We start from the raw sequence: 11540 nt of genomic DNA, 5'->3' as shown, positions 1-11540 counted from the left end.
ATTTGCCTCACCTCAGCCACCCTTTCACTGCGACTGTTTCTGATGAGGCGAACAGTAGATTTATTATTTTGTCCTCCACTTTCCTCAGTTTTTTTAAGGACACACTGCCACACCACTGCCAAGATATGCTAAAAGCTCTTTGGAAAATGTGTAGACACAACAGTGGTCCATCCTGTAAGTTAGCTGCCTTTTTAATGCCAGAATAGCTCACAGGTCAGTGTTGAGTGGCTTAACAAAGCAGCCAGTGTTTAAAGAAAAACAGCAATAGTTCTTCAAAACACTTTAAATTTATGAGAAGACGTGGCTTCTTCAAAGCAAAATAAAAAGAAATGAGGCGTGCGTGTGTAGGGAACAAGCGGTCTCAGTCCAAACCTTGAGGAACCAATAGCTGAGAAGCATTGATTCTCCTGCTTTATCAAGAGGATCGAACATCATTATTGCTGCAATATCCTTAAAGACTCTTGAGAAAGACCACTGCTCACATCCCATCATAATGACTCTTCAGCAATTCAATGTCACCGGACCACAGTCACTGCAAGGTTTAGTTAGTTGCTGTGCTGATCCTTGACCACTGGGTGCCGCTGTCCCGTCACGCCAGCTCGTCGTGCTGTGGGATGGAGGCAGTGGAGGGGAGACCTGACCATTGGGCATTCATCTTGGGTCAGGTGGAAAAGAATGGGTGATTGGTTTACGAGCAACATTCTCTGTCCTGATTGGACAGAAAGGTGTGCGACGGTGAGAAGAGAGGGAGATAGATAGGGGGAGAGAGAGAGAGAGAGAGAGAGAGAGAGAGAGAGGAGAAGAAGTGTATCCCCTTCAGCACTCGCTGGCTGTGCCGGCTCAGCACACACTCACACAGACTGAAGACTGCGATGTGACTGCTTACCAGAGGAATACAGCGTGTTCCAGTGGGGATTTTTTCTCTCTTCTCTGTTAGCAGGATAATGGGAGAGGACGGACAGGGAGTCAGACTGGCCATGCCGGCCACTTGGGCCGTTCTGGTTCTCTTCACGGTTACTTCAGTGCATGCAGTGGAAGGTAGGTTTGCAAACCAGGGAGCATCTTTTTGAGTGCTACAGCTGGCGCAGGGTGATTTAATTTATGCACAGTGGTTGAGCAGAAGACTTCTGAAGATGTAACATCAGCTAAGCTTTCTTATCCTTAGACATTTGGAATTTAACTTTATGCAGAGCTCCATGCATTTTTGGAAGAAACTTGAGACTGATGGAGGATTTTTACCACAGTAAGTTTTCTGGTCCTTCATGGTGAGCTGGGTGTGTTTGGGGTTTAATATGAACGCTAATTGCCTTTCAGCAGTGGGCCAATTAGTGCTTTATTGGGAATACTGACAGTTATTGCTGTGCACGCATGCACGAAATGACACAGAAAGTAGTCCCTTTGTGCTCTTCTAATATATTCCATGTTCTACTTTTATACAGCCTTAAACATCCAGCCTTTCCAGGACATGAAAAAGGACATAAATCACATTTAGTACAGCCTTTATGTACATGACACGTGCATAAATTGTATCAAGTTTCTTACAGGGTCCATAAATGTCTGTTGCCATATTATAAAAATGTGTGTTGTTTAGTATCAAACATTACCATGTTTCTCCCTCCTGAGTGCACTGTTGTAGCTGTTTTATCACACAGGCCACCACTCACCTGTGAGCAGCAAAGTGAATCATAATTATAGCTTGCAGGTGCTCACCGGCTCCTTGTAGCTGCTTCCACCTCCCCCGCTGTTCCTTCTGCTGCTCCTCCCTACAGTGACCTCTTGCTCCTCCCTGCCGCTTCCCCGCCTGAAGCGCCATCTCCCCACGCTCGCCTCCAAACATCACCTCGTGCCTCTTTTGTGTTACCGTGAACCTCTCCCAAATACGATCTCCAGCAACTCGTCTCAAAAGCATCCCGTTGCTCCTCTATCCTTAACCCCTGTTGCTCCTGTAAGCCAGGCATCACATTGTTATTGCTCCTTCTCCACAAGCTTCACCCGCTGCTCCTTATTTTTACTTCCCTTCCAGTACCTCTCACTGCTGGTGCTCCTCTCTGAACAGCATAATTTTAGTACCGCCCACCATCTACTCCCGTTCCCCCTTCTTTTTCCAAAGATCCAATTTCTTCTACACCCCCAAAAACATCTTCTGCTTCATCCTTTGCTTTCTGGCTTGTTCTCTCCAGACATGACCTATTTTCCCTAAAGGATCCCAGCATCGTCTAGTCTGCACATCATCACTTTTCTAGTTGTTTTCATGAACTTCTTTTACCCCTCTCCACACCTCTCATTACAGTCCTGATGTTCTTCCTCAAGAGTTCCTCCTCTGCTCGTCTTTCAGCCTTTCTTTCTGTTGGTGTCCCTTCCTACCCATGGACCCCTTGCCTTTGTTCCTCGCTTTTCTCCTGCTTTTCCACCCCTCTCTTCTTCTCCCGTCCCTTCCCCTTCCTCCTCAAGCATGACTTCTTGCTCCTTTCTCTGTCTCCTTCCCAGCAGGCATCACCTGCTGTTTTGGCCTGTTTGCTGGTCCCTCCTCCTGCTGTTTATGCAACACTTCTCCCTTCACCTGCTGCTCTTTCTCACACTTCACCGACTGCTCATGTCACTCCTCTGACATCCCTACCTGGTTCTTCTTCTCGCTGCTGCTCCTCTTCCTCCTCCTCCTTGTCATGTACTCACCACTGCGGCTTTCCCAACCTTTAAACAGCTAAACCAACCATGCATCGAATGACTGCTTTTGCTTTCTTTTCCTTCTCCATCCACAGTCAGCTTCCACTCCCTCGTCCTCTGCTGCTTCTCCTCCTCCTGCTGCTGCTGCTGTTGCTTATGGAAGTGCTAGATTAGTCTACTGCTGTGTTTTAATGGTGCGCGTAATGACAGGCTTCGTACCGACTCTTCCCCATTATGAGACATGTAAATGCGTTGAAGGGCAGCTCTATTTTGATTAAACAGAATGCTGTTGCAGTGTGTGTGTGTGTGTGTGTGTGTGTGTGTGGAGGAGGGAGAGGTAGGAGGTTTAGCTGGAGAGAAGAGACAGATAGGTACAGTGTGGGTGGTGGGTTGTTTTGTGGTCATGGTGGCCTTTTCATGGTAAGTAGGTGCCTAATGAACTGATGTATAAGCTGGTCGGAGTTTGTTGGTGTTAAAAAGAACCACAGCTGACACAGTGACTGTTATTATCTGTGTTTTGTGTACACTCTGTGTGTATTTCACCCTATACATCAGACTTTTTACAGCACTCAGTTGATGCTCTAAAGTGATACCATTATCAGCAGAATATATATTGGTCTCTAAATAGCAATAAACTGTAGGGCAGACAAAGATGCAGTGTATTGCTGAGAGTGACGTCTCATTCTTAATCCATAGGGTTTAAAATGATTGAAGCTATAACAGCTCCAAATATTCTGGGAATGCTATTCACAAGGTTTAGTGTTGTGCCAAAAGCACATTTGTGAGGTCAGACAATGATGTTGGACGAAGAGCTGGCCCGTAGTCTCCACCCTAATTCATCCAAAACGTGTATATCAGGCTGAGGTCAGGACTCTGTGCAGGCCAGTCAAGTTCTTCCACACCAAACTCGCTCATCCATGTCTTTATGGACCCTGCTTTGTGCAGTAGCACATAGTCATGTTGAAACTGGAAGGGGTGATCTCCAATCTGTTACCATAAAGTTGGGGGATGAAACTGTCCAAAATGTCTTGGTATGTTGAAGCATTAATTGTTTGTTTCAATAGAACTAAGTGGCAGAGCTCACCTCCTGAAAAACAACCCCACACAATAATATCTCTCCTCCACCAAACTTTACACTTGGCATATTGCAGTCAGACAAGTACCGTTCTCCTGGAAACCGCCAAACTGACACCCGTCCATTGACCAGAGGGAGAAGTGTGATTCATCACTCCAAAGAACACGTCTCCATTGCTCTAGAGTCCAGTGGTGGTATGTGTTATACCACTGCTTTGCATTGTGCTTGGTGATGTAAGGCTTGGATGCAGCTGCATCGTGGAAACCCATTCCATGAACTTCTCAGCACTGTTCGTGAACCAATCTGAAAGCCACATGGAGTTTGGAGGTCTGTAGTGACTGATTTGGCAGAAAGTTGGTGACCTTTTGCACACTGTGCACCTCAGCATCCACTCATCCTGCTCTTGGATTTTAGTAGTGAGAAAGACTGGACTTGCACATCCTATCACAGTACCACGCTGGAATTCACTGAGCTTCTGAGAGCAACCCATTCTTTCACAACTGTTTGTAGTAGCAGTCTGCATGCCTAGATGCTTGATTTTATACACTTGTGGCCATGGAAGTGATTAAAATGCTGGATTTCAGTAATTTGGATGGGTGAGTGAATACATTTGGGAATATAGTGTATACCAGGGGTAGGCAACTCCAGGCCTCGAGTGCTGGTGTCCTGCAGGTTTTAGACCTCACCCTGGGTCAACACACCTGAATCAAATGATTAGTTCATTACCAGGCCTCTGGAGAACTTCAAGACATGTTGGGGGTGTCCAAATTCCTGGGTTGCATCCTCCTGAGGCTGCATTTGTAGGCCAATTACGTCACAGCGAAGCAACGAAGGCTGTCCAAATTTGTAGACTCCTCCGAATGCAGCCGACAAATGCGTCCTCCTTTTCCCCGAAATTGAAGGATGGGTCGGGTGTGTTCTTCGTGGCCCACCATATCCCAGAATTCATAGCATGGCCCAGCCAGTTTCCAACAATGGTGACCACTACTCAGTGTTAATATTACTCTTATTACTCTTTCTGGTTCACAAAATAAACTTTTAACGTGTTTTCAGGCGAGAATGTAGCTGTGTAAACTTCAAATATCTGCTCGGTTTATCAAGACATCACATCACGTTTTCGGAGACGTCTGTTACCCACCAGCTCGATAGCTAGCTGGGAGCTCGAGGGTCAATAGAGCCGGCGAGGAGGGCAAACTCCGGTCACATCATTTTCAGATCACCGCGGTCTTTCGCTACTCAGGTTAAACGTGATATATAAGCCACTTAGATAACTTAAAAATGTTATCGTTTGGCTTTTTTCAGTGTTTTATTTGTTCATGAGTAAATCGGTTTGGCTGATATTAAAGTTATTAGATTAAATTAGATAAAATAAAACTTTATTAATCCCCTGGGTGGGTTCCTCCGGAGGTTTTCACACAGCTGAATAAACGTCAAACAGAAAACTGTTTAAACAGAAGTCTGAGATGGTCGAGAATTTATACCAGTGTCCTGTTATATTTTAGATAGCAAGGAGCAGACGGCTGAGTTTATTAAACTCCACCGAGACAGCGGTGATGCAAAACTGAAGGCTAGATCGTCCAATTTCACAGCCGCTCACTTCCGGTCTACCTGACCTTCTGAGGACCCAACCCACGTAGACTGGGAAGGACGGGTCCTCAGGAGAATGCAGCCTGTTGAGAAGGTAATTTAGGCATTTCAATCAGCTGTGGTGGATCAAGGACACGTCTGAAACCTGCAGGACACCGGCACTCGAGGCCTGGATTTGCCCATCCCTGGTGTATACTTTAAAAAGTATTTAACTCTTATTTTTATTATCAGTCAGTATCCTCATTAATAAGTCACTTGATTAATCAAATATTGCAAAAGCTCAAACATTTGAGTACCAAACAAAAGTATAAATGAATAGCTGACTCTAGTCAAAATCCAAATGAATGACCATGATCCACAACACTACATAATCTTTGTTATTTTTGTATTGGGCTACTGTACATGAACCCTCTTTAGGAGATCAACTGTGTTGTCACATCTTGTTTTGGAGGCTTAGTGTCAACAATTTTTAAAAAAAATTTGGAGTCAGAAGTGACCATATTTCGACCTGAGTGTAGATTACTAAGTTATTTGCTAAGGCTGGAAAGCTCTGTTAGCAAGCTGAATCCTAACAATATGAAACATTGCCAACAGTGCTAGTGCCAACAGATGGTGATTGCTGCAAAAAAGACTTTTGGTGCTATAGAAACCTGTGGGAAAAACCCCTTTCTGACTTGGCCTCCGTAAAAATGTTCTTGCTGAGTTTATGGTTCACTCACTCATTTGGGGTTAAACTGAATATAGTGTGAGGTTTGCTTAGATTATTCTCTATTTTTAAAAAACGTGGATTACCCTGGATATGGTCAGTGGTTATCAACTTGTGATTGACAGGTTATTAGCCAATGAGCCAGTGGTTTCACTGTTCCTTCCTCGTCATATCTGGTCTTTTGAAACCAACTTGGTGATGGTAGAATGGTTTATCTTGAGACTTCAGAACGGCACACAGAAACCAGCACTTTATACTGTGTGTGAGTGCAGCGCTAACCCATATTGTACCAAGCGTTGTCCTTAGTGCTAATTGGAATGCTACAATTTTATCTGCCAAAACCAAACTCTGAATTATTGAACAATTGTATCATGGCTATATTATTTCTTCATCAAACTGCTGCAGAAGGCACCAGCACCATAAAATGGTCTAGTTCAGCTTAGCTTAGCTGAGTTGAGGCCTAGCTAGCAGACATCTAGCCTAGCTAAAGAGCTACAGCCATTTTGTTTGCTAATGTGTATTACTTTACTGTTTCTGTTGTTTTTACGCACTTGCTTTTTTAAAAAAAAAGACAAATTAAAGGACTAGCTGGATCTCACAATTAAATATCTTCCTCACCGGTTCAGCTGATATCCATCCATATATCTCTACTAATCAGGGTAGACTAAAAATCATTCAAAGCTGTACCAGGTTATGATTCTGTGTTATTCCGCTGGTATAAATACAAATGACTTTATCTTTTCCCAGTGCCTCTCTCAGTTCCCCTTCCCTCTGCTCCTCTTCTATCAGTGCCACCACACAATTAACAATTAGCATTATAGTGGGAGGATAGCATTATATGAATAGCAAATACAGCATTAAATTGAACTGAATTATAAACTCTCTCCTCCCCCTGAAGCATCCATTAAGTCTAATAGCATTTCTGGCAGAAACCTAACTATAACATATCACAGTTAAGTAAATAGGCAAAACTCTGCATTGCATAAACAGGACCAAAATATGGTTTGCTCTTTTCTTTCTTTTTTTTGCTTGAAAAATAACTAAAATAGGAAATCTCTAATGCAGTCACTTTATCGGCGTTGTATTTGTCAGATGTGTTAATATTTTTACAACAAATACCAGACAATGCGTCATTACACACTTATTGATCTATACTACAGATAGCTGCAACAATTTCTTTTTTGCCCCAAGCTGCTTTTGATATTCTTGAGAAAGGTTGTTTTTTTTTTTTTAAATCTTGATCTGTTGTTTACAAAGGTAGCCATGAGCAGCTTTTTAGAAGTGTGAAGCCGGGCAGCTTTTTGCAGACTTGATAAATATCAGAGATGCAGGAAAATATGCCAGCATGACTGAAAAAGTCTGCATTGGACACACAAATGTGAGTACATTATTTTGTTACTACCTGCCATTTATGTCGTCTGAAAGTGCTGTTCACTGACCTTGGAGTCTCAGGGTTTTCACCTATTCAGCGAGCCTAGAACGCAGTGCAGTAAACACAGCATTTGACCCTGTTATTTTGAAAGTCAGTGCAAACCCTGACCCAGCGGATATTGTTGGGTATAAGTGCTACATATCCCACAAACACCCACCCACAAGCCTTGGGAGGGGTGGCAAAGTCATCTGTGTCTGAACCCAGTGCCCAGTCAGCAGCAGATTCTCTCAGTGAAGTTGCTGATTTGTGTCAGTGTTGAGTGTCGAGAGGTCGACGAGTTAATTTCCTTTGCCTTTGAAAGAGCTGCTGTGTGCTGTCTAATTAGAAATAGCACCGCGTGTCCTTTCTTTTCATAAACTATCCTTTCCCCTGAAGCCCAGACACAGCCATCCTGTGCCCATCTGCCACCTTTTGTGAATGCTAAAGGTTAAACATGGTAGATGTTGTCTTGAAAGGTGTTGTTAACATGACAAATGAACAAATGATCTCCTTGGGTAAAGCTATCATGTCTTTATTGGAAATAGATATGCACTCTCAATCAGGCAAACTCACACACACACACGCACACACACACACACACACACACACATACATATATATATATATATATATATATATACACACACACACACTGCACCATGCTTTGTCTGCTCATATTTTAAAGATGCTGTTTCTATATTCTTCTGGTGACAGGTTAGCAATGTGACAGACAGACAGTTGAACTGGGAAAAATTAGAAGCTTGGAAGCAGATCCTTTGCACCAGTCCTGAGGCTTTTACTCCAGTGTTCTGCGGTCTACTTTTCCTCAGGGCCTGCTTTCAGTATTAAATATTTATTTCCTCACAGCATTCAAATTGTTTCAGAATAAATTTGCTTTTTCTTCCTTCCTTGGAACCTGTGGGATTATTTACCTTTTGCAGAGAGACTCAGAGCCCCGGGCTTTGGTGCTGTATTTCCCACGGCGAGCTGGGCATTAAGAGGCAATTTTAGATCAGTCAGTTTGGTATTAGACACTGTGCTCCTCTGTAGCCAAAGGCTGTCAGACTTCACTATCACAGCTTTCGGTGGTTCAGGAAGTCATTTCTAACAAAACAAGCTCAGTGTTTACTGAGCTGTGATTAATATTATATTAGTGCGAAAATATATCCTTAACCATGAATCTTCACACCTTGGCTGCAAATTTTCACACAACTCAACAGTTTTGTCCTTCTTTTCAGGAAAAAGTTGCTGGTTCTCTGCATCCATAATGAGTCACATCAGTTACAGGGGAGATATATATATATATATATATATATATATATATATATATATATATATATATATAATTTCTTTTTTTTTTCTAATGTGTGCTTTTGGCTGCATTTTCATACCAAATGTTTGGGTCACATCCCTGTCTGATGGTTACAGATGCAATCTGTACAGCTTGTTGTGGGCTTGAGGAGTCCAGGTTGGGTCTTTAGTGAAATTTTAAATCCCTGAGAGCACTGCTTGGCAAAGTCACGAGTCTGCACGAGCAATTTGTAAGTAAAATCCAACACTTACAAAGCCTTTAAATGCTGCAAATTTCTCCCACTTATGAAAGCCATTTCATAGATCTCCAATTAAAATGGGCCAAACATGCAACTCGTAGATGTGCATGAATATGCATGGTAAGAATGTGGCACCTTATGCATCCTTCAAATCTGGCATACAGACATTTTTCTAGAGGCAGCTTGATCGTTCATCTTGTTTGCATTCCAGTTGTTATGTTCCTGTCTGTGATGCTTTCATTTTATAGTCAGCTTCCTGTCTTTTGTTTCTGACATTTAATAATAATGACTGCGATATCACTGCTGAGTTGGTTTACAGATATGTGTGATAAATTAATGTTACCGGGGCTATAAATAGCCACAGCCATGTGTAATGGTCTTGCTAAAAGACAGCTGTTCTGCTGTTTGGATCTCTGCTGATGTGAGTCAGTCGGTGAAACTGCAGTTCACCATGTCATTGACAGTGAAAAGGCCACAAGTCTTAATTTTGCACATATGTTTTATTGATATGCAGCCAGTGGGTTCGAGTCTCATGCTCCATGTTCTGCAATGACTGAGATTAATACACTCAAACCAGGTGTACTTCAGCTTTGTGGCTTTTTGTTCATGTTACTTTTCATGTTGACATTTGGGTTTGAGATGTTCGCTCCGTACCTGGATGTTGTGGAAAGTTAAAGCTAACTTGAGTGGAATCAATAGTAGGCAAAGCAAAGTATTCCAGACATCCTTCCTAAACACTTTCTAGTTCTTCCTGGGGTATATTAGATGGAAATCTAATATATAATAAAATATATAATCCCTACATCAAAGCTCTGGGTCTCCTTCTAGCAAGGCATGCCTGGAAAACCTCCAAAAGAAGGTGCCCAGGAGGCACTCCGACCAGATGCCTGAAGCTCAGCTGGGTCCTTTCAATGGAACGGTGACTCGACTCACATCTCCCCAGATGTCTGAACTTGACACCCTATCTCTAAGTGTAACGTTACTCTCACCAGCAGACAAACATGTAGACAGATATGAACACCACAGATCAGTGTGTGTCTGTTTTTTTGTTGTTGTTTTTGCTTCTGCCACAATCTTTTACATAGATTTAAAAGATAAACTGCTTAGGTTTTTGTGGTCTGAGATCACCACACTGTGACCTCATGAAACACATTTCAGGAATTGATAACATTTCACACACGTGTCATTGAAAAAGCCCCACATAGTGAATACAAATGTGAGATACTGTTGTATAACAACTTTTGTGGAGGAAATCAAGCTTTGCTTTCTGTGCTGTTTGGAAAACAAAGAGCTGCAGGATTTCATTCCCCAGCTGAATGTCTATTTTAATATACTGTATATTCAAATTCCAATAGTTATTCACAGCCCTAATTTGAGTGTTATTTGCCAATTCAAAATGGAGATGTGAATGAAGCACAGCAAAGGCTCCTCATCAATTGTAAAGCAAAATCCATGCAGCTCATGGTTGGTGCCTTGACCCTATGTTCTGTAAATACTATGGATGCCATTCAAACTGATGATATTCATTATATGTTCCAGAACTATGAAAACTAAATAACGCTTCTGTTTTTTTCCAAAGTCAAACTTGAGGCCCAGCTTTATTGCTGGAAACAAACCGAATTTACAATTAACCAAACAAGAAAATGCTTGCTTGCAGGGAGCCGCACAGACAGCCCGACACACAGCTTACGACAATGACATGACAAAGAACAAAGGGAAACTGAGGCCATAAATCCACAGAAGGTAATTAGGGAGATGAGACACTCGGGGGAAAGCAAGACACATGTGAAGTAAGTCAAACTAACGACAGAGGAAACAAAACTGAACATAGTGCACACAGGACAAGCGACTCAAAATGAAAAAAGGTAGCCTAAACATTGAGAGGGAGACAAAGGCTTTGTTCACACTGCAGGTCTTGATGCTCAATTCCGATTTTTTGATCAAATCCGATTTTCTTTTCTGCTCGTTCACACTACAAATGAAATGCGACAGCAAACGCGCTCAAGTGTGAACGCTCAAAGCGGCCCGCATGCGCAAAAGAAGATGTCACACACAACGCGCTCTGTTTAGACCCAGAGCAAACAGTATTGTTTGACTGATGGCCCTTAATATAAAGACTTCGGACTTTATGTTTCCCAATTTTTGCTTTAAGTTATTTTGTTATTTACATAATAATGTAAATAACCTAATAATTATCCTTGTTGCTGTTTTAGAGAGGAGCGGTGCTTCAAAGGATAGCTGCAGATTTCTGTCAGAATCTGCAGATTATACAGTACAAATAAAATGTTCACGTTTCCCAACAGTTTAACTGACATCTAAACTGGATGGCCAGGAAGCGTTCACGATGTCTTCTCCGGTGCTGATAATTGCCATCTGTCTTGTGTCAGTGACGTAAAAGACGGATTTAATGCGACATGACCGTTCAAACAGCAGTCGCTTTCTGAAACATCAGATATGTATCGGATTCAGAACCACATACGAAAGTGACCCAGATCGGATTTGAAAATATCGGATTTGTGCTGTTCACACTGTCATAGCATGATCGGA

General features: G+C 42.4%; 1 protein-coding gene across 2 annotated transcripts in view; it reads left to right on the top strand.

Annotated features, from left to right (window-relative positions):
* The first annotated feature begins 822 nt into the window (after positions 1–822).
* The window catches only part of LOC146688927 (ephrin type-B receptor 1-like), a 136665-nt gene continuing 125947 nt past the window's right edge, over positions 823–11540 (top strand). For both annotated transcript variants that reach the window (XM_085436117.1, XM_085436116.1), the window contains exon 1: positions 823–1038. In XM_085436117.1, coding sequence (XP_085292243.1) covers positions 945–1038 — 94 coding nt within the window. In that variant the 5' untranslated portion in view covers positions 823–944. The remainder of the gene's footprint in view (positions 1039–11540) is intronic.

The sequence above is a fragment of the Copadichromis virginalis genome, linkage group LG17 (assembly GCF_057382275.1).
Source record: "Copadichromis virginalis isolate Kocher_CV1m ecotype Utaka linkage group LG17, C_Virginalis_male_GT1.1, whole genome shotgun sequence".
Lineage (NCBI taxonomy): Eukaryota > Metazoa > Chordata > Actinopteri > Cichliformes > Cichlidae > Copadichromis > Copadichromis virginalis.
The sequence above is the reverse complement of the archived record's forward strand: the minus strand, read 5'-3'. Positions and strand labels throughout refer to the sequence as shown.